The sequence below is a fragment of the Platalea leucorodia genome, assembly GCF_965183815.1.
Source record: "Platalea leucorodia genome assembly, chromosome: 5".
In the NCBI taxonomy this organism is placed as follows: Eukaryota; Metazoa; Chordata; class Aves; order Pelecaniformes; family Threskiornithidae; genus Platalea; species Platalea leucorodia.
Window position 1 is genome coordinate 83,991,505 of NC_138827.1, and position 22,554 is coordinate 84,014,058.

The 22,554-nt window shown below is 45.2% G+C and overlaps 1 protein-coding gene across 1 annotated transcript in view; it reads right to left on the bottom strand.

Annotated features, from left to right (window-relative positions):
• LOC309590352 (unconventional myosin-X-like) overlaps positions 1–22,554 on the bottom strand; it is a gene marked incomplete at its 5' end in the record, with an annotated part of 96,801 nt that overhangs the window by 35,189 nt on the left and 39,058 nt on the right. The window contains 11 exons of the mRNA XM_082311471.1: positions 281–387; positions 6,279–6,393; positions 7,204–7,328; positions 8,333–8,413; positions 9,119–9,227; positions 10,752–10,834; positions 11,702–11,770; positions 15,469–15,561; positions 16,021–16,087; positions 18,260–18,360; positions 19,063–19,209. Of these exons, the coding sequence (XP_082167597.1) occupies positions 281–387; positions 6,279–6,393; positions 7,204–7,328; positions 8,333–8,413; positions 9,119–9,227; positions 10,752–10,834; positions 11,702–11,770; positions 15,469–15,561; positions 16,021–16,087; positions 18,260–18,360; positions 19,063–19,209 (1,097 nt within the window). The remainder of the gene's footprint in view (positions 1–280; positions 388–6,278; positions 6,394–7,203; positions 7,329–8,332; positions 8,414–9,118; positions 9,228–10,751; positions 10,835–11,701; positions 11,771–15,468; positions 15,562–16,020; positions 16,088–18,259; positions 18,361–19,062; positions 19,210–22,554) is intronic.

Here is a 22,554-nt window from a genome sequence, read left to right on the forward strand (position 1 = left end):
GCTGTCATCAGAGGCAAGCAATGGGTACGGAGGTCCCCGCAGAAGCCTGCTGAGCAGCGCTGAGGGAGGGTGCAAGCGTGCACAGAATTGAAGAAGAGGTGGCAAAGGTGCAGAAAGGTTTCAGCAGAACTGATGGCGGCAGGGAGGGCAGGTACTGCAGCTCTCCCTTAGAATACAGAGGGGAGGAAGGGAGGGATGCGAGGGGACTAGAGCAAAGCAGGGGGTCGGGGCAACCCAGGCAGGCAAGCACAGGGATGGTGGGGCAGCCCCCAGCACTGACCTTGCCATGTAGCCCAAGACGTGGGCCCGGATGACTATAGCTGCTTTCCTCAACTCCTCTTCCCGATCCTTCTCCAGCTTCTGCTCAAGAGCTTCCTTCAGGAAAACCTGACGCCACGGGGAGGAGTTTCAATAAACACAAAGAGAGGAAAGAAGTCAGTCCCCGGGCGAGCCGGCAGATTTCATCCCCGGGTGGCCGGCACAGGGCGCGCTCTGCGCCGCCGCCGCCGCCGCGCCAGCCCGGGCGCCGCGCCCCGGGCGCCCGCACTCACAGCACCGGGAAAAAGTTTCGCAGCCACAGGAGCCGAACTCTGCGCCCAGCCCCCGCCTGCCTCACTCTGTGGTCAAGACTTAAAAGAGAGGGAGGGAGGGAGCAGAGGAAGGAGGGAGGAGGAGGAGAGCCTGTGCTTGCGCCTGGGATTAACTCTTTCCCAGCTGACAGCTTTCCCTGCGCAATCCAGTACCTCCCTGCAGCAGGCACCGGTACCTACTTGGGTGATTAACTATTTTGCGAAGAAACTCCTCCGCATTTCAAGGAAAGGGAGGAACATTCAGGTTTCTAGGCTCTAGGAAGCAATCTTAACAGCAGTCCTAATAATGGAAGACGGTCGAAAGCTGAAAGCCCTGTGGAGGTGCAAAGCTGAGCACGCCCCGGTCCGCCGGCTCTGGGTGGAAGCTGAAGCCCTCCACCAACCTCCAGAAACTCTGGGGTGGGGATGCTTCCTTGCTGAAAAGGTTCAGCAGTGCAGCATGCATTAGGGGGAACTCAGCCCCGATGGGAGAGGTCTCCAAGTATCACTGATTGCACTTCAGTGTCCAGTATTTGAATTCTCAAGCATCTTCCATCGCCTGTATTTCAAACCTCTGCTCAGTGCTAAATGCTTGTGTGAGGGATGATGATGCTATCTTACAGACAAAAGGACTGAGATACAAGCAAGATAAGGGCTTGTTTACAGGAATTGCAATGACATATCTGAGCTACTTTAAATCAGCTGGCTTGCATTATGTTAGCACAGAATTCAGCACAAATTGCGAAAATAAATGCTTTGCTTTTTGAGGTGGACTGCAGCCTGCATGGAGCTCCACGGGGCTGTGGGTACGCTGCTAGCAGTACCCAGCCTAGATTAGAGTTGGCTAAGGTATGTCCACACAAGCTGCAGTCACAGCAGCAACTGCCATCTGGCCGCGCTCGCGTGACCTGCTGCCTGACATTGGCTAAATCGCTGCCAGGGCCAGCAGCAGAACAGACTACAGTAGGAAAGTGCTGCCCCACTTGTTACAGCACTGCCGTGAACACAGGCTGCGAGCTGACACTCGCCAACCTGCAGAACTACATTAATCAGTAAAAACTCCTTACAAATTTATTGGATCCATGTGGCTACGCTGAGGGGCCAGAGAGATTCAAAGATCTGAACAGCCATTTAGTCCAGTGTTGCACACAAACTCTCCCCCTCCCCACTTACCTCCCCTTATGTCTCTGTACACCTTCCCTTCCATCGCTGCTTTCGGCCTCATCACTCATTTAGGCTCTTTTTTCCCTCTGCAATGACCACCATGTACTGAAACCTCTCCCTGAGTTAGTACCCATTGCCAGTGGCTTCCCTGGACTCTAATTTCTCCTGGGGAGCCGTTTCCATTAAGATGGCCTTAAGAAATGAGCTGTTTTGTAATGACTAAGTAACCTTGGGTAGCCTTAAAAGACGGCTCATTATCAAGGTACTGCCAACCATGAAGCTGGCATCCTTCCCTGCAAGTTGTACATCCACTCCCTCTGTCAACTCAACAATCTTTTAAAGACTTCTTTGAGGCAGGCATTGCTCTTTCCATTACATTCCAGAACCAAGCAGCAGTCACCCATTTCAACAATGCAACCAGCAAAACCCCGTCTCAGTCCATTATCTTCATCAAATTGCAAAAATATTCAGCCCATCAGTATTTTGCTAGCAAGCATAGACTTTGCTGTGCCAGTAAGGAGGGGGGAAAACCCTAACTTTGAGGCATGCAGAGTTCAACAAGACCCAACCCTAATCCTACAGGGTTTTCTATATATGCTTGAGAGTGAGGGGTTAATCTCAAATAACAGAACAATATCTAGTTATAAGATATTGGCATTTTGAGAGTTTTTTTAGTCTCCTGTAGATGACAAGGAAGAGTAAAATGTATTCAAATCCAGAAATATTTTTGATGCCTTGTAGAAATAATTTGGAAGGTGGCCATTTCTTTCTCATAATTCATAGTCACTCTGAAAACAGGAGATCACTTTCATCTGAGGAAGGAATGATTAAACAAAACATACAAGGTTACTTCTATCATATCTGCTCCTATTAGACACTGGCCAAGTTTTAAACCACGCTGCAGCACCACAGTGCTCCTCGCACAACCTCAATGCCTGCATGCACCGTCAGTGCAACAGCGAACATGTTAAGGTTACGTGTAGCTCAGCAGACACAAATGTCACTGCGTGTGCACCCATGCGTACATAAGTGGGATCATATGATTTTTGGGGACAACACTGGGAAAGCAGGAAGTGGGACACTGTGACCTGGATGCCAAATAGTCTGCAGAAACCTCCTCCTTCAAACAGGCCCTGCAAAACAGCAGGCTGAAATGTGGAAATGAATGCTTTCAAACAGCAAGGATTACTGTGTTAAACAGCCATAGGAAACCTGTGTTGTGGGTATGGGCAAGTATGGCAGAAGGTCCAGGTGCACTGAGGAAAGGGGCACAGAAGCTGCTGCTCCATCCCAGAACATCCCCAGTGAGGACAAGGGCACCTTAGCACAAGCTCTTCCGTCATCACACTGCTTGTTTGCATCCAAGCCCTCATCTCTGCCACGCCACCGGATAAAACCTGCCTTATATACATTAATACCTCTTATAAACATTAATTTGACAATTGCCAGCACAGCAGCTGCTCTATTCTTAATGAAAAACACAAAGATCATCCTGCCCTTCCTCCCCCATTTCCTTTCCCAAGCTTCACAATCCCCTGCACTAATTCACAGAGTCTTTTCCTTCCTCCTCCAAACAATTGCTAGGGATATAATTATCCTTCCATTCATTTTGCAGGAAGTATTCCCCCTTCTATAAGCTTTGCTCTTCACCCACCCCTTATACTTCTTCCTAGGTTACATCCTCATTGGCCTGTCACACCTTTTTCAGTAGCTACTCCTGACTCCAAAAGCCAAGGTTAGTTCTCACCTGGTGCTGGGAATCGCTACCTGGGTACCCAGAGCTGCACCAGTAGCAGCAAGGGCACACAGGGGACTTCCTCTCCAGGACAGTGCCCTACACTCTCTGCCCCTTCGCTGGTAGCTTCACTTCGCCCTTAACTGAAAGCCTCTGGAAAAATTAGGGCTCTTTTCTTCATCAACCCAAGTATTTCAGGCCTGTGTTACCTAGCACCAGCTAAAATATGAACGCAGACAAAGCATTCTGTAATCCAAAGCCAAGACGGAACAGCTGGATACAGGCAGCAGGGAAGGGACTACCAGGAAGCACCACTGCTGTGCACAGCCTCACCTTGGCATCTGCTTTCCTAGGGGCAGGCTTTCTGGAGGCCCTGTCACAAAGCTGAGTTGCAAGAGGAGTCTCCAAGGGAGCAACGAAATGGCTTTGCCACCATCTGAGCATGGGAAAGAAAGTCAAGCAACTCATCTGAAGAATGATTTGCAGGGCGGTGGCAATGGCAACAGCACCTTGGTGCAGCCAGGGACTGGCCAGCCATTCAGCACAGCAGCAAGGGTAGAACATGCCGGGACAGCCTTGGAGGGATATATTCTCTAGAATAAATAGAGCTGCTTCCCTCTACCAGGACACATCTCTAATCCAAACCATGCTGAATAGAAAATAACTTCTGCAACAGAACAAGATGGCTCAACTGCTTCCCAACTCCTTTCAATTTTCCTTCGCAGTCGTAAAGAAATAAAGAGATACAAAGACTGCCATTCTTAATCATTTCTTTCTTCCCACAATATTCAGACCTGACAGCAACCGATGTCCTATCAGAGAGACTGCTGTTTACCAACATGATGCATACAGCTCTTCAGCCAAGTTTTAGTTTATAGGACAGAATTGTTCAAAAAAATTACATTAGAGTACATCCGGTGTTTTGGCAGAATACATACCACCTATATTGTTTTTCCAGAATAATTTGTTTGTGCAGGTCAAGGAGTGAGTGAAAACAGACAGATGGACTCAGTCCTTCAGGATGCACAATGGGGACTGAAGAGAAAAAGGGATCCTATTGCTGCCAGGGGCTCAAAGCAGCCTGCATTTCCTACTTGGCGTCGGTCTGTTGTAGTCCCTGGACTCCAGCTATATAGCTTATAACCTTTTATACTCTAGAAGGTGAGTATGTGCATGTGAGTTTGGCCCTCACATGCATTTCCCTGCTGCCCTTCCTGTAGCCCAGCGGTTCAAACTCAACGTTTACCAGCTCTAACCACCCCTTTATAAAGCTTCCCAGGCACAAGCAGCTCTGCAACACACACACACTCCACACAGGCTTTAACACTAAAATGCTGTGAGACTGGCAGCCACCCAAGCAGTTTGGGTTAACTAGGGACAAGAATGATTGATATGGTTCCTGGTTTGCAGGGACCAGTGAGAAGACACCAGATTCCCAAATCAAAGGTGGGGAACACTTTAACATAGAGCAGAAATACGGCTAAGTGATAAAACCTTTTTTATTGAAGATCAGCGGAGGCATGTGAAGGAAGGCCTTAGAAACTATAGGTTAACACATCTCCTTCCCACAGCAATGGCCAGTGGTTTCCTTGGTTGTCACACAGAGTTCATGCCCAGGCTACCAACTGGGCTACCACCACTCCTCTAAGAAGGGGAAAGAGATCTCGCTCTCTAAGAAACATTGTAGTCTATCCGCTCATTAAGAAATGATTGCTCAAAGCAACAAATATCATTACCTGATCTCCTGGACAAATTAAATGTGAATATTCACTAGAATCACTTCCAGTTCCATTGTGACCCTGGAAATATTCTGAACTACTTTTTTGAAGGCTTAACGGCAAAAAATGCAAGAAAAGTTGCTTTGATGGACCACCATCTGCTCTGGATATGGACTGCATACCCACTACTTAGAAATGCCGTCTGCACTGGACACCATCCATCTTGGAGTATTCTTTGAAGAATTTACTGGAGTATGAGGAAAGTTGTTACAGAGACAGTTTCCCACTCCTAGATTTCTATAGCAATATACCTCACAATGCTGACATCTATTTCTGTCTCAAAGCTTGAAAAAATTCAGACTGAAACACCCAGCTCCCTCCCCATTAAATGAAAGATAATGGTACATTTCCAGCTGGATGTCTGGAGACAAAAACCCAAACCACCCCCCCCACCCTCCGGCCCCCCCCCCCCCCCCCCCCAAAATCCAGACTATACCAGGCAAGAGAGAAGTGTTAAACATTCACCAAAACAGAAGCACAACCTGAACTATGCAAGAGGGGAGAAGCATTCGGATACCTTTTCCTAGAAAATGTATGCTAGCATCTGGGATAACTGCACAAACGGAAGCTGAGCTTCCACAGCAGAAGGCTGTCACGCATCTGGTGATCTAGCTACCTATTCACAGTTTTGATATATACCAAGCAACAGCTCCCTGCCTCCTGCAAGAATTTTGGTTAGCCAAGCAGAGGAAAACATCTGGCACAAGAGGCAAGAATTAATGGCACACATTACAATTGCATACAATGACACCCATGCGTGTTCTCCTTGGATTCTTAAATTGGATCAGACACAACAAAGTCATCCTGGCTTGGTCAATGAGAACAAGTTTAGACAAAATCAAAACCCCTTCTACATCTCTAGGTACATAATATGGGAAATATTTGAGATGCTACAGGTCAGTGGCATAGTCCAATGTATTTTAAAGGGTCATCGCTACTTTGCCCTTTCTACTGGCTTGAATCTCACCAGATGCAATCGCATCCCCTTGCAGCTGGAACAAAGCCATACCCTGCCCCACGCTAAACAAGTACCTTGGTTTTACCCAACTGCCATTCTTTCTTGCTGCTGTCATAGGTCTGAAGAAAGCCTGCACATACAGCTTTGCTGTTGTCTGAGAAACTTGGCCCCTTCACAAGCATCTTGTACCTAAGAACCAAACAAAAACCTCATGAGATGATGTATGACAGTAACCCGCCCCATTCCCTGCCTTCCCCCCCACCAATCTTTTAACTCTAATTATCCTCCTCCCATTAGTCTTCCTTCCTCTGGGACCTCCCTTCTTCGTGCTTGCCTTCCAATTTGGAAATTTCCATCCCCCAGCCTTTATCTGTTCCTACCACACTGGCAATTATTGTTGCAATCCCAGTAACAAAATACAAACTCAACAGCATTTTTCAGTAAAGAACAACTGTCTTTCTGAAACATGTGCTTTCATCAGACACAAGTTATTTTGTTCAGTATAGGGGTGGCATTTCATGCTCCAAGAGACAAAGGAAGCAATGTTCAATGGTCCCTTCTAGCCTTAAACTTCAAGAAATCCTTTTGATGCAGCTAATTAAAAGAAATCATCACCCTTTCCAATATTAATCGACTATACTGTCCATTAAAATTTGCTTCAGCCTGCCAGATTAAAGGGTTTAAGTATGATATTTTCTTTTTACATATTATGACCAGCTGGGTTTCACAGCATCACACAAGGTAATCTGTGGCAAAGCTACAAAAAAAAAAAAAAGTTAAAAAATGGACCATCTGGCTATTTTTCCATTCTGACTTTTACCCCAAGGGCAAGTCTCCAAAAGGACTTCCAAATCAGTCTATAATATGGGCAGTAAGGGCATGGTTAGAAGAACATCCCACAAATGATCCATATCAGTAACAGCAGTTATAGACAGAACAAACATATAGAATCGTATACCTTGGGGCTGTTACAGCATGTGGTACAATGATAGCAATTACCTGCTGAGAAAGTCCTGGAAAAGGCGCCGTATAGGGAAACCTGCTCTCCGAACCTTCACTGTCTCCAGCATCCCTGAGTACCGGAGCTGGTTTAGCACCACATCTGGATTGAAGAGGTTTGGTGCCTACATAATGATCCAGATTCAAAAACAAATAAGAAGACAGACAGAGTAAGTGTTGATCTTGGTATTACTTCTTTGCTGACTTGAACAGTGACTGTTTCTCTGAGCACTGGCAGTCACAGGCTGTATATCCATTTCTCTGTAGAAAGTCAACCCTGCATACGTGGGCATGCCAGGTGAAAAGGGGGAAGTTTGGGTCAAGGGGAAAGCAACCTCACAACACTGCATGGTGCAGAAAAAGGGACGAAAGGGAGTTGGGCAGATCCTGGAAAAAAACAATCCGCAGACTGCTGTCATAGTTAGATCATGGCAGTAAAGCAATGATATAATGCATTAACACATACAAAATGCAGAATCCTGACTCAGTTCTCTTTGCAGTCTCTCTCCAGTCAAACTGGAGACAAACTGCAGAATTCTTTTCTGGCATAAAACTCCCATCAGGCTTTACTCTGCCATATCATACGCAGTTTCAAAACACACGAAGAAAATGATCAGTTCAGAGCTCCCCACCCAATCTAGTTAGCAGCATATCCTCCCGCTACAGTTCACAATACAAGCGAGAGCCAGCCTGTCTCTAAGCACTGTGACTTGCTCATGAAGCGTCCACCTCTTCTGCCTCAGAGCCAGGCAGACGCTTCCTACCACACAAGCCCTGCATTCCAGAACAAATTGTCTACAGGCAGCAGAAACAGGAGCAATTGCTTCTTCTACCACAGCTCTGGGGTCTGCACAAGCCTGGTTCATCTTCCAGGCTCCGTAAGCACAGAAAAAGGTGGGAATGGCTATATCATATCATACTCAGCATGCAGTCTTTTCATCTGATTACCAGGAGGAGGGTGTATTTTTCCTCAACTGTAAAACAACTAAAAGGAAAAAGGGAAGGTGAGGGAGAACTGCTCTTATCATCAGTTTGGACCCTGACAGAGGCTCCTGTCAGGCATTTGTGCAAGTGAGTGCTCATGAAGGCCTGTGTTGCATGCATACATTTTGCTGGAAGACAGACTTGCCTTTTCTGTATTTGGTTTGATGCAGCGGATGAAGAATGGATTGGAAGTACTAAGCGTGGCCATCAGCGAATGGAGAGAATCCTAAAAAGCACCAAGAAAAAACCCAAAGGATCAGTCACTACAGGAGGGAAAGGGGCTACATTTGATGCAATAGGGTCTTCATGCAGCCCTCCCATTCCACATGTCCTTTGACTCTGCCTACCAAAACTTCAGTAACCCAGGAGATCCCTTCCTGTCCAAAACATACCCACACAGTTAGTTTACTCTAACACTGTGTACATGGCCATCCTTGTTCTCAGAGCTCTATAGCCAACGTGAGTTATTTTTACAAGTCTCTCCAAGTTTAAATATAGGAAACTAAAACTTTGAAACTAACTGAGGGTTTGCAGACAATCTAGGGGGGGGGCAAGATTCATACCTGCAAGGTCCCCCCAATAAGGTTTCATTGGAATTGTCACTATGCCTGTAAAAGATGTGACCTAAAAGGACACATATACTTAGCTGAAACACCAAACCAACAGGAAAGATCAAAGAACCTCAAGAACTTCATATACTTAGCAAAATATTCTTTTCCTCTGCCACCCTGCTCAGTCTTAGCATCTCACATTTTACACTAGACAGAAATCTTTGGGGCAGTGGCACTGTCTTTTTTTAGCACTACAGCATTCCTGCACATTTTCAGTGCTGGACACAAAACAAGGATGAATGACTCCTCTTGGCTGCAGGCCTTGCTTTACCCATCTGCTCCTCCCCAGAAGCCTGCTGCTCTCTTGGAAAACATCCTACCCTGAACTGGGAACTGACAGTCGGTCTGCGCCTCTGGGTGCCCATCTTCAGTGTCTCTTCACTGCAGCGACTGCAGACTCTTTCAAAAAGGTCATAGATGAAGTCCAGCCTAAGGGAGAAGAAAAGAATTAAAGAAGATGCAAGACGCCCACCACCTGTGAGAAGATGGCTCCCATTCTCAGCTACTTCCCTGCCTCAGGCGAAACACCTCATTTTTATTCCTGCTGTGCCACAGAGTGGCTGCAGGAGGCAGTTCACCTGGGCACTTCAGTGAGGAAATTAATACTTTCCATGTGGATGCCCAGACCCCGTGGGCTGCCCAGTATGCCACACTCAGCTGCAAAGCCAGAAACCCCATCTCACACTGTCAGGCAGGATATTACACAAAGGCAGGCCTCCATTCTGCACTGGCTAGGACACCTCCCTTGAGCTATATGCCCCCAGGTGCCACTACCTTGAAGGTACTCCAACTAGACTGTGTGCTGTCACGCCCCTCCTGACCTAGCTCTCATGGCTAGCACCCATGACACGCTCATGCAGTTGCAATTACAGCCCTTCTGTGGCCAGAGGTCTTCTAGAGCTACCCTCAGTGTAGGTCAGCTCTGGGGAATCTTTCACCATTTTGCCACTTCTTAGACAATGGTGCTGGTTCTTATGAAGTTGCACGAAGTTCTCCAGCACTGCTTGTGCCAGTTTATTTTTATGACTGCTTTTAGCAGAATTTCCCTTTCTGGCTTGTTGAAAAACCCTGAGTCCTTCTATTATGCTGGACAATGACAACCACAATTCTGGCTTCAAGCCCTGTGTAAAATGTTCCCCAGACGCCACTGTCCAAGTAAGGCAGCTATGAGCAGCTCATACTCTCAGCTCCCTCAGGTTGTTTCAAGGCTGCTCACAGTGCAAACTCTGCAGCAGGCTTGAGAGAAGATGCAATTCTGAAACAGTCTCATCATGCTGGAGCCCAAGGGCAATACATGGACTGTGGCAAGAGGCATGTGGTGGAGTTGCTACTCAAAAACTTCTAGGGTCTGCCATGTTATTAAATGCCTCTCCTTCTACTAGGCTCCACCTCTGTCTTCCAGACCTTGCTCAAGGTCAAAGTCAGCTCATTTCTCTAGGGTCATGTTGCAGCACCGGGATATAGTATTAGGGGCCATGCTTAGTCCCACAGCAAGGGCTCAGTCTGGCTCAGGATAAGGATGGAAGCTCTCCACTAACAAGCAGGCTGGAAAACAAGCAGCCTCTGTACAAAGGCTGGCATTTAACAGCATGGCAAAGAGCCTTGATGCATTCAGGGGCAAATTTGCCATTGTTGGGACAGGGAGGTAAGAGGAAGAAGAGGAAAGGGAGAAGAGAGGAGGGAGAAATCAGCATTGCCTGGAGGGATTTCAGTTACGCTTTTATAGCTCTTTTCAAAACTGGGACAACAGAACTGATTAAATCTGTGCCTCATCTGACTTCTCTAGCTCTCCTTTCTTTTGCCAGGACACTTAAGCACAGAGAGAAGAATGATAAAGAATGATGCCTGATGCTCAGACAAAAGCAACTGCTTTCCTTGGTCTGGTTATTACATGAATGTGGCTTAGTCCAGCTCAACAGATGTGGTCTCCTCACAAGCATAAGGGGGGCATACCTGCTGTCTTTCAGCATGTTTAAAATGTCATCTCGGAAGGTATCTCTGTTCTTCTCCAGAAAGCCTCTCACATCATATAGCACCTGCAACGCAGACAGAGCCACTAGAACAGTGCCGTACAAATCATTAAGCACTTCTACATTAACGTGCCAATGTACAAGACCTCCAGCAGAGCTACACAGTAAGGCTGCAGGCATGTGCCAAGATCCAGATTTTGGGGGTCAAAGAGCTCCAGAGCTCTGCAGTTACCGGCAAGAAAGTGGCTTTTAGCCATGAATTAAAAAAAATTCAAAAAACACACACACAAAGAAATCAAAACCGGGAGCAAAGTGAAACAGCTGCAGAGATTTGCCTGGGATATGTGTGTGGGGAAATCATCTGCAAGGTGTGAGGTACTCCACTCACTTCAGGGAATACTAACTATGCCACCCAGCGCCCTGACCTCCCAACAGCTAGCGCTCAGCAGATACGATTCTAGGAGGAGGCTGGCCCTTCTGTAGTGTGCAGGTGCCCTCCCTTGACACACCTCCATCTGCTCCGTATCTCTCCACAACAAAGAGCAGCATTTAACCTTGAAGGCTTGGAGACCTTTTCTTTTTTGCAACAGGTATTCAGCTTTTTCTCCTCCTCCCCAAAAGTCAAATTTTCCTTGTGACTTTTACTTTGGGTTTTGTTTGTTTGTGAATGTTGAAGAAAAGACAACATGAATAACAGAAGTAAGGAGGAGTTTATCCCCCAAACCAAAAATTACCTGAGAAGCTCAAACAAACGTCCAAGCTGGAGAATATAGTACTGGAGAATGACATGCTATATTAAGCCCATCACACTCCCTGTGTTCTGGTGCGGAAACACACTGCTCTGAGAGATATTCTTGATTTTTGGAATCTAAAATCCAGGACCTCAAGCCCAAGGTACACTAAGTATCTCACAGATACACCGTGAACACCTACCTCTCCAGCATAATGTCTTATGCCAAACTGATGGTCTGTTACCCGAGGCTTCACATAGTAGTGGTTGCTCTGAAATGAAAGGAAAAGAAGTCTTCTTGTAATGCCAGTGTAAGAATAAATAGGCTCAGTCAGGAACTCTGCCATGACTATGACAACGCTGGGATGGGCAAGGACCTTAGCTGTTGCAGAGCCCGACCACATCTGCTGCAGCTATCTGCATTATATATATAACATTACAAACATGTTATTCCAGTAAGATGGAAAAATCCAGCCCTTCAAGACATTCCTCATGTGAGCAAGGGCTTGCAGAATCAAGGTTGGGCAGGCATGCCATGGATGAAATGTTAATTCTTGAGTGTCTGACACCTGAGGAGACTGGGCTCCACGCAAACCATGTGGCGCAGGACACGGGATCAGGATGCAGGGAAGATGGCAGCTTTGCAGAACACCTATACATCTTTCTTTGTCAAAGGAAATATCATACCAATCTCTTTTCTTCCTCTATATTTCACCTTTCTTTGCACCTCTCTTCCCCTTTTTTCAATATTCATTTTTTCTCTCTCTTACTAGCTGTTCTATTCTCTCATTTTCCCTCTCCTTTCTTTGTTCTATGAAAACCATTAACTACGTAAGAACAGCCATGCTGCTTGAGACCAACAGTCCATCCAGCTAAGTATTCGCCTCCAGCAGTGGCTATGTAGTGTACAGTAAGAACAAGGCAAGTAAATGATACTTTCATCCTAATACTCTCTCAAACTCCAATTATTTTCATGAGATCTGCCTAACTAGTAACCCCTGGTGGATTTCTCTTTGAAATCCTTGCCCATTCCACACCTGAACCCATGCAGACTTCCTCCATCCAGAGTGTCCTTTTGCAGGGAGCTCTCAACCAACTGCACAGGGAACTACAGCTGGTTGGTTTTAAGCCTGGCTCCCATTAGTGCCATTTGTCTTTTATGGGCCATGTATGACATTTAAACCCATCACATCCCCCCGAAGTCATCTTTTCTCTACATTGCAGGGTCCCTTCAACACAGTTTTCTGTAACACTGAAGCTGTCCCAGACCTGTTGTTTACCAGATCTGATATAACCCCTTCTGGGGTGAATGGGCCCAGTGCTGTACACTGTTCAAAGTGCAGGTGATCCATGGATTATACAGTGCCATAACAATGTTTTCTGCTTTTATTCTGTTTCTTTCCTAGGAATTTCTTATACTTGATCTGGGTTTTTTATTACTGCTGAGCACTACACTGATGTTTCCACGGAACTATCCATCACAGCCTCTGTCTGGGTCTTGCTCCTGAAGAGCAGCAATCAGCTCAGGGCCCATCATTTCAAATGTGAAACTGGGACTGTTGTCCTTCAGGCACACCATTTTACATTTATCTACACTGGTTTTCATCTTCATTTTACAACCCAATCAGTCTCATAAGACCCCTCACAGTCCAGCCTTGCCCTGTGAATCATCAGAAAACTGCCACCTCAGTGCTTGTACGGGACAGAGTCTTACAGACCTCCCTCCATTGAGGTAACTGACCGTTTACATTCTGTGAATTTGCCCAATAGCGAAAGAAGGATTACAGGCCTATAATTTCCTAGAATACTTTCTAAAAATTAAAATAATTTCCCACCTTCCCAGATACAAGTACTTAGAAAATTTTAAGTAAGATGTTGCACAATACTGTTAGTAATTCAGCTCTTTCATCTTCAAGTTCTCTTCACAGTATTGGGTGGATGGCTTCTGACCCTGATAATTTGTTAGTGCTATTGAAAACTTTTTAATTGCCTTTTTTCCTTTTCATATCGACCCCATTTCTTTGCTCTTCCCTTTCCCCAATCCAGTCATCTTTTTCCAGCCACAAACTTCCCTGTCTTCCACTCCAAACATGACTGTTACCAACTCTCTCATGTGGATTTGCACTCTCCTCTCCTCTCCCTCTCTACCAAGCCCATATATTTCCTCCATGCCTACAACACTTCTGGTTCCTTCTCCCATCTCCCCTATTGCTCCTCTCCCCACTTGTATCAGAGATCATATTCTCTTAAATCGCAGCTCTATGCTTTTCCTCCTTAAGCCTATCGCAATCCACAGAAAATACAGAGAAGAGGGCTAGTTCTCTTATAAGGTCCTTCAGGCTTTCCAGCAACACTGGCTGGATGCCTTCCAGTGTTCTTCTGGCCAGCACTAGAGACTTTAACTGGTACAAAAAAAAACCCTTTTGCCTTCAAAAAATGCAAACGCTAGAGTACTATCTATTTCATCATTCCTCCTGGCACTCCAGCTCCTCAGCCCCTTCCATCTCTCATAAGCTCCCTAGGGTTCCACATTAACTGCTATCCCCTCAAAGCAGACAGAGGTGACACTATGAACAGCTTAATGAAAAAGCTACTCAATGCACAGAAATCACCAAAAATAGCAACCAAGATGTTGTGGGGCATAAAGGAATGCAAAATAATACTGACAGCCTCATGCTGCTGTACAGTAGACCACAGGTACCTTCTTACCAAGGGAACTGCATTCTGGTCTGATTATTTATCTCAGAAAAAAAATAGAGAAAAGATGTAGAGGAATTCAGAGACAAACAGCAGAAAGAAAGAGGAGCTTTGAAATTTCTCCATTTGGAGACACTGAAAAGGTTGGGACAGTTCAGAAAGAAAATTCAAAAGAAGTGAGGTATTAAAAATATTCATAAGTTCTACATTAAAAGTTAACAAAATACCACCAACAATAAAAAAGGTAAATCGGGCATTCTCATATACCTTGACCTCTAATATGAGGGAAAGCCACAGCAGACTAAATTGAAGGCATCAATTTAAGTCTAAAGAAAGGAAATATTTCCACAAAACTATGCATGAATAGCCAACCAGAAGTCATTGCTATTGTATCCAATTTGTAGGCATGAGTATTACTAGCAGAGTTAGATGCAAATATGAAAAATGAGAATATCTGCATCTATGCCAATTTAAAAAAAAAATTGTCGGATAAAGGACAAATTTGGATGTTTTCAGGCTTGGATGAAACCTGAATTAGAGGGCTAGGAAACATATAAGCTGACAACGTTCTTACTAAAGTAGTAAATTATTCTGTAAGTCCATGCTACAGGGTTTAATTTGCTTTGTTTTCGGTCTGTTTGCTATTAAGAACAACAGTGTTGGCTGTACCAGAGACAGGGTAAGAGATTGCTACAGTGATCTCACTGTGGTTTCTGTGTCCCCAGGATAACTTTCTGACCTGCACAGAAAAGCACTCCTCCTCCTGTGTCCAGAATACAAGAGGAGGAAAGAATTTAATTAATTAGGAACAATAAGAGAGCTTTCATTAAAAGTCATGAGGCAAAAGCCATCCCCAGCCCCAGGAGACAGAGATTTGACGTGCTCTGGAGCAGACTCCTGTGAGTCAGCTGGCAGGAGAAACCCATGCAAATTGTGCAGCCGCATCCTGTGCCTGGGGTGCTGCCTCGTGTCCCATTGCAGACCAGCAGAACCTGACCTCCACCCCATGCTACAAATTCAAATCTCCTTTACCCACAGCCTGTGGAAGGCACACTCCCTCTCTCTGTGTGCAAGAGACCACTTGCAGGTTTCTTCACATATTACTTTTGTTCAGTGCAGCTTTATTAAACACTCGCAGGTTCGGGCCTAAGGCATTTTAAATTTCCTGTACAAAGCACATATTTTACATCAACAAAACCTTCACTTTCAGTTTTGAAATGCTGATGGGGCTAACATACTGATCATTTGCCTGCCGGGTTGTTTTCTTACTTACCATATGCTGGCTGTGAAGTTTTTCCAGAAGGGTGTTGTCTGTGCCTTTGGGGAATCGACTCTCTTCATTCACCAAAGCCAGAAGACCCAGTTTCTACAGCCAAACAAGAGACGGGCTTTTACACTAAGCAAAAGCTCAAACTACACAGCACCAAGCCAAGAACTGGAGAACTGGACAGCACACTGAGCAATAGCCCCTGAGTTATACTCAGCAAAGCTTGAGCTGAAAGCAGAATTCTGGCCAGTCAATGCATTCAGCTAGCAGAACCTAAGTGGAGATTTTTTATAAAAAATTCACATTAAGGTTTTACTTAAACGCTGCTCCCTGTCTAAAACTATGACACTCTCCCTAAGCTTACTCTCAACAATGAGCAGAGATCTGCTTTCTTGAGCTGGGACTATGGCTACAACAGCTCATACTTTTGCCAGGCCATGATGGGAAGAGTATCTAAGCAACTACCTGTTTTTAAAACCAGGAAATCCCAGGGAAGGCCTCAAGACAATCAGCCGTCCCCACTGTGATTCCTGGAAAGTGTCACAGATAACTGCTTACCTTCTCGATAAGGTCCAGGCACTCTGCGTTATCCATCCAGTCAATGGCTTCCCAGTTTATCCCTTCCCTAACAGTAAAGAACAAACAGAACAAAGATGTGAAATGCAAGATCCAATGCCCTGAGGTGCAGGAGAACAGAAGCAGCTGAGCACGACAGCTGTCCCAGGACTCAAGACTATTTGCAGGAATTAGGCTTTGCCATGGCTGAGGAAAAAGAACAGGACACACAATACACTGCTAACACAAGGAGATGGAAGTAGGAGACAGCCTTTCTTATCCATCCCAGTGATTTAGACTGATGCTCATCTTGTAGTCATTGAGCAAATTCCACACCAAGCACTAAGAAATTGTAGCTGTTCTCAGTTGCTCTTTCAGGAGTGATGAGCATCAGCCCAAGCGGTGGTGATGATGGACAGTTTGCTACGTAGCTTCAAGAGTCAACTGCTGACCCACCAATCTGGAAAGCAGGCCTGAAGCACATCTGCCAGAAGACTGAACCACAATTGATAGGTCCACCGAAGAAGAGACAGGAGAAACTTTTCAGGGAGAGTTTTGAAGAGGATGACACAGAAGAGATTTGGCCTGACATGCAGGGGACCTACAGGGTGGCCCTGTAGGGGCGATAAGTGTGCGATAAGTGTGCTTTGAAAATCATCCATGAAATTCTGTAAATCTGTGCTGAATGTGTTCTCCCTGCTTTTACCACCTTCTTATACTCCCATACTACAGGCCATTTCTGTTTTCAGAATTCAGAGAAGCCTGGGAGTAACTCTTGCTCAGGAATGCAAGGAAGACTACAGCCTATGTGTGAAGCTACTTACTGCCATTCTGATACAGACACCTTCCAGGTGAAGGCTAATGTTTTGAAGATAGTGAAGCTGTTGCCTACAAACCCTTTGGCCTAGGCTTCGTACTTTCAAGTTCAGAGCATTCAGAAACCTGTGTGCAACAGTTGGAAGCAACAAACTGGAATAATTTTTGAAGAATGGAAAGAACTATCTACCCCCCACAGGGAACAGAATATCTTACCCACTTAATGACAAAAAGTATCAGTTTACAGTGTTTCAGATTTTTGCAACAATGGGTGTCAGAGAGGCCATTTATTTTTACAAAAAGACCTCTTAGATTCCTTCTAAGAGCAAGACGACCTTCCAGAATTGAAGGGAGCAGAGTTTCCTGAAACAAATCAAATCACAGATGAATCAAGTTGTCTTTAGTGCCACAGACCCCTTGTCTAATCAAATGATGAAATACATGGAGCTAGTTACTAAACCTGAGGAAGCAGAGCTGATAGTGTGAAAGATGAGCTTTAATCACATCACCCTAGAATAACTTGATGAGTAGTCAATTATAAAATTCTCTTGTTCTTTCCAAAGTTCAGCCACAGAACTTAAACTCCTATGTAATCATCAGGAAAAAATCTTTTGTCACGATGATACCATTCTTAACACAAGCTTCCTGCAATGGTGGAATTGGCCTGAGAAATGAGTGCATAAATAGCCTTGCAGTTTTGTAATCTTTAGAATTTCATGAATTGCCTATTCAACTGTCTCCCTTTACAAGGCTGCTCTCATCTGCCCTCACTGACCCTATTCAATTGCTTCATTCACAAACATAAAGGCTTCTGTTTCAGAGCAAGAACTGAAGTATTTGTCTAGCAGCCTCCTCTAGAAGCAGAAACACTCTAGAACATCCCAGGTACTTCACAAAATACAATCCAATATGAAGCCCACAAAGGAGAAACAGCTGTGCAGAAGGTCCCATGATCTTTAAGCTCAGGAAACAGCCTGATTTAAATCTCCTTGCTGAGGAAAAAAGCCCTTTTCACGGCATAAGAATCTCTAGGACAGAAAGAGCTGTTGGATATCTGTCCATCTATCTTTAGGGACTTTATTTTTTGCACACCAAGATTCCACCCGCATACCACCACCACTACCTTAGGTAAATCATTACTGAAGTCAGTAATAAGGCCAGTGACCATGTGTTCTAATGGGTTAAAGCCCAAGATCTTCCCATTCAGCTGAGAGATAGAAGGGAATATTTTGTTTGGAGACAAGTGACCTATGCTGGCAAAGCCCATGGACAGTGCTTACAGAGACACATCCAGAGTCAGGGTTGCACTAAGGCCCAGTCGCCTCTCCTGCCTTAGTAGTAGGGACTGGAGAGCATGAAGGAGGAATGATGTCCTTCATTCTACCACCCATGAAAGCAATAAGGGGCCGCTCCCTCCACTTGTCACCTGTTGTACTCCAGCTGCTCCAAGGAGAAGATGTGTTTGTTGAAATACTCCTGGAGTTTCTCATTTGCGTAGTTAATGTTAAACTGCTCGAAACGATTCACCTGTAAGAAGAAACAAAAATTATAAAACTTAACATTCTTGTCCCTGGGCTCTAAAAGAATGTATAACAGCGATGGGGAAGGTGCCAGGCCTGGAATAAAGCCAGAGAGCATAGAGGCAAGGGGTGTCAGATGGATGTGAGGAGGACAGCATGGGGAGGTCCACTAGGAGAACAGCTTCAGTAGGCCTGAATGGTAGTAAAGGATGCTAAAGACAATCAAATTTCTCTTCTTCTTAGGAAGAAAGAAATATAATTCCCTAAGTGTTAGGTCACTGAGCTTTCTCTTCGGCGAAATATCTGAGCAGTCACTATACGGCTACTCAACGTACATCCCTCATCAGTTGCAATCAGAAGCATTACACACAGGATTCTCAACACAAGGCAAAACAGATGTAAACAAACAACGTGCACGTAGGAGTTGGACATTTAATTTGTATACACGTTAAAAATTCAATATTACCTATCACAGCACATCTGCTTAAGGTCTGTGTGACAAACCAGATCTTGAACATCAGCCTACATGAATACAGGTGGCAGAAACTGGCAGCTAAATATATCTTGCTGCTCCCAGAGGGAAGAGGCAGTGGAGAAATCCCAGAATGCCCTATGCTAACCTAAACAGGACAGAAACCTACCAAAATTCCTTCCTATATGCACTGACATCTCCAAAACCAACCCACCCTGCAAAAGACAAAATCCTGACCTGAAAGTTCTCGAAGCCGAAGATATCCAGGATGCCCACAGACTTAAAGTTTTCCTTGCCTTTGATCTTCGTATTAATCTTGCTAATGAGCCATGAAAAACACTGAGAATACAGCGCCATAGAAAGGGAATCCCTGGAGTCAGCTGCCTGTAAATGGAGAGAGAAAAAATGAGTCACAGAGAGAAGGCATAAGGGGCACCACGAATCTCTATGGGACTTCAGGTTCCTCTAGTCCTCTTTAGATGTCTCAGCCTCTGTACTGGTTGTGCATAGTGCAGTATTTATCTGTACAGTCAACATTCAAGTGCGCAAATAGCCCAGCCACACACAGATGTACCACGTATGACCTTTGGGTAACTGAACTTCAGAGGCTGAAGGAAGTAGCGAAATCACTGACATCATTCAGAGCAAGTGCTGGGGCAGGGAAGGTGGCAAAATACCTCATGACTGAGCCTGCAGCAGTCATTTGCATCACCTGAGCCAACATTTGCAGTGACAGGCAAGGTATCTCGGTTCAGTACTCCCAGTAGAGCTGTCAAATGGGCATCCGCTCAGTTTTTCAAAAACTGGTAGGGCAGGATTTAACAGGATTTAACAGGATTCTGTCACCAAGTTAGCCTCAAAAATCCCTTCTCCAGAACTTTCCTGCAAACAGCATTATCTTACTGGAAGTCAGGGTAGGCCAGCCAACAGCCAGCACACATGGGTTGAGAGACCTTTCTGGAGCTGACCCAACATCCCATGCAGTGATCATAACCAAGTGTCAGAGGTGGAAAAAGTAACTTAAATTGTGATCGCTAACAGGCAGTAGATAAGTGGGTACATGTAAGTGTGTGGATGAATGTCTGAAATTTAACTTTTGAAATCTCAAGCAAAAGCCTGCTACTTGATAGCTGTAACAAGAATGGTCTGGTTGTAAGTTTTGATAACACTTGGACTAAACAAAAGTGGCATGCCCCAAATCCTCCAATTAATAGAGAGACATGAAGACAGAACCACAAATTAAGAGGCTGCTTGCCTGCTGTCCTTCTGCACATACACTATTTAGACTGGGGAACTGGGGCTTAGGGTTCTGGAAAGAAGAGGAGGCCAAAAATAAGGGTTCCCATAAAGAAGACATGATCCCAGAGAGTAGAAAAAGGGGCCAGGAAAGAAGGCGGCAAAGATCTTGACTGCAAGAAAGATGCTGGAAGTGGGGAAAGATCCTGGAGATCAGAGACATGTAGAGACAAATTTCAGGGCGTGCCCAAGGACCTTGGCTGGTAGTTCCCGAGACTGGTAACTGCAAGGAGCTACACAACAGGAACCAACAAAACTTTCTGCCCGACCCTTCTGGGCAAGCAGCAATCTCCCTGCTGGAAAAGAAGTTGACATCTAATGAACATAACACTGAAGGGTGAGTGAGCAAGTACGTGAAATAATCAAGTAGGGTAAAAACTATAATCTTGCCATTTCATAAATAAACCGCAGTATCTAGATCAATTACAGGCTGTTTACTCTGTCTTGCCTGTGACACCAGCATAGTTCCTTCAGTAGGCCTGACCAGCAATGACAGAGATCTAAATGCACCCTCATCCTCTTCAGTTTTGCAAGCCTGAATAACGTGACCCCTCCTGTTCTGGTTTGCTAATGGCACAGGCCAACTGCCTCTGAATCCTCCCAGCCCCTCTCAGCAAGATCCTTGAGGCCCAGCCTGCAAGATCCTCCTTTTCACCCAATCTCACTGTTTTTCTCCTCCTTTCTCTCCCTGGGTAGTATCTCCTCTTCAGCAGCCCAAGTCCTAGGACACACAGCAACCTCTCTTCTCCACAGAAGAGAACATTTCAAAGCATGGGCACACTCGCATTTTCTGGGTATTTCTTCTCTCCATCAGATGGTCTATCTTATTAGCTGGGACTGAGAATGCCCTCAAGGCCATGCCTCTGTAGTCTCTCTGGCTACACAGTAAGGTGGACTCATTTTCCAGGAACAGGACCTCCCCATCCAGCTGTAAGCAAAGCCGCTTTCCCCACAATATGGCTCAAATGAGATTCTCAAAGGCTCTTTTCATCCTCCCAGCTTTGCCCGCCTTCAGGCCAGTTCATCCATTCAGCCCACTGAAATGTCAAAGCTCAGGCGGGCAACGAGCCCATTATACAACGAGAAATCCCTGGCAGCTCTACCAATGTGTTCCTGCAACAACAAGTGGGAATAGGTGGGCGCAGTACATGAGGGCTTAAGCAGGAACAGTCTTTACAGGCCCAGGGTTGAGTGCAACAGTTCACCTAGTGAAGACAGCTAAGTAGTAGCATCCGCTTCCTATAACAATTTTTCTGCAGTCTTAGTACTTCACTGGGCTGCAAGCAGTAAGTGTAGGGTCCAACACGCACACATGCCAGGAATAGCTATACTATCAGGGAAAGCTCTTTTCAGGGAGACTCTTGCAGATCCTACAACTGCGCACTGTTGCTCTGGACTGCATGGGGTGCCTCTGGCATTGTTATCCATCCTTGTGCACTGATATAGAAAGATGTGGCTTATTTAGGACAGACAGCTGAGAAGAGGAACTGTGGGACTGGATACTGAGGATATTTACTACAGATTATAGACTGAAAAATAATTGTCACACAATTTTATTGCAAAGAAAGGTCACAGACTATGAAAAAAGATACCATTTCTTAAAGGCAAAGCTGAGTTTGTGATATATTAGCAGGTGTGTTCGCAGCAAGAAAAGAAGCAACTACTCTGCTGATATGAGCACTGCTGAGACTTCAGCTTGAATACAGTGTCCAGTTATAGGCACTCCACTTCTTGAAAGATGTGGGAAAACAGAGACAGAAGAGGTTTAGAAAATTACTTATAAGGAAACATTGAAGGAACTGGATTGTTTAGCTTAGAAAAGAGAACACCACGTGAAAAACTTCACAGAAGCGGAAGCTCGTAAGGTGGACAGCTGGGATGTCAAAAGTAATCTAAATATGAAGAAAATCTTTTCAGCTCCAGACTTCACTGCAGCTAGAGGAGGATACTTAAAGAGGCTGTGAAATTCCTTCCATGGGAAATCTGAAGGAAAGTTAGACAGACATCCATCAGAGAGAGCCTAGTAACTCTGGTTTCTCTGCCAATATAGGGGTTGGATTGATAACCCTCTGCAGTCTGTGCCAGCACAAAGATTTCCATTACAGATGTTCGTTTTGTTATAACACGATGCTTATTCTGTCCTAGTAATATTATTCCTTGTTTCCCCGTGTATTGCATTTTATTAATGACAGACGATTTTCTACGGTTATCTGTGCATGGACCTAAAACACCAAGAGTGCCCTCAAGTGATCAGCAACACCACAAGTTAAAGTTAGTAGGCACAACACTGTAATGAACCACAGAGAAATGTAACAGATAAGCAGGACTGGCTCCGGCATGCAGTACAGGTTCAGAAGATGGAACTACATATCAGTTTATTTGGTCCTCCTTTGCTGTTGTATGGATACACAGAGTTGTACAACAAAGGTTGTT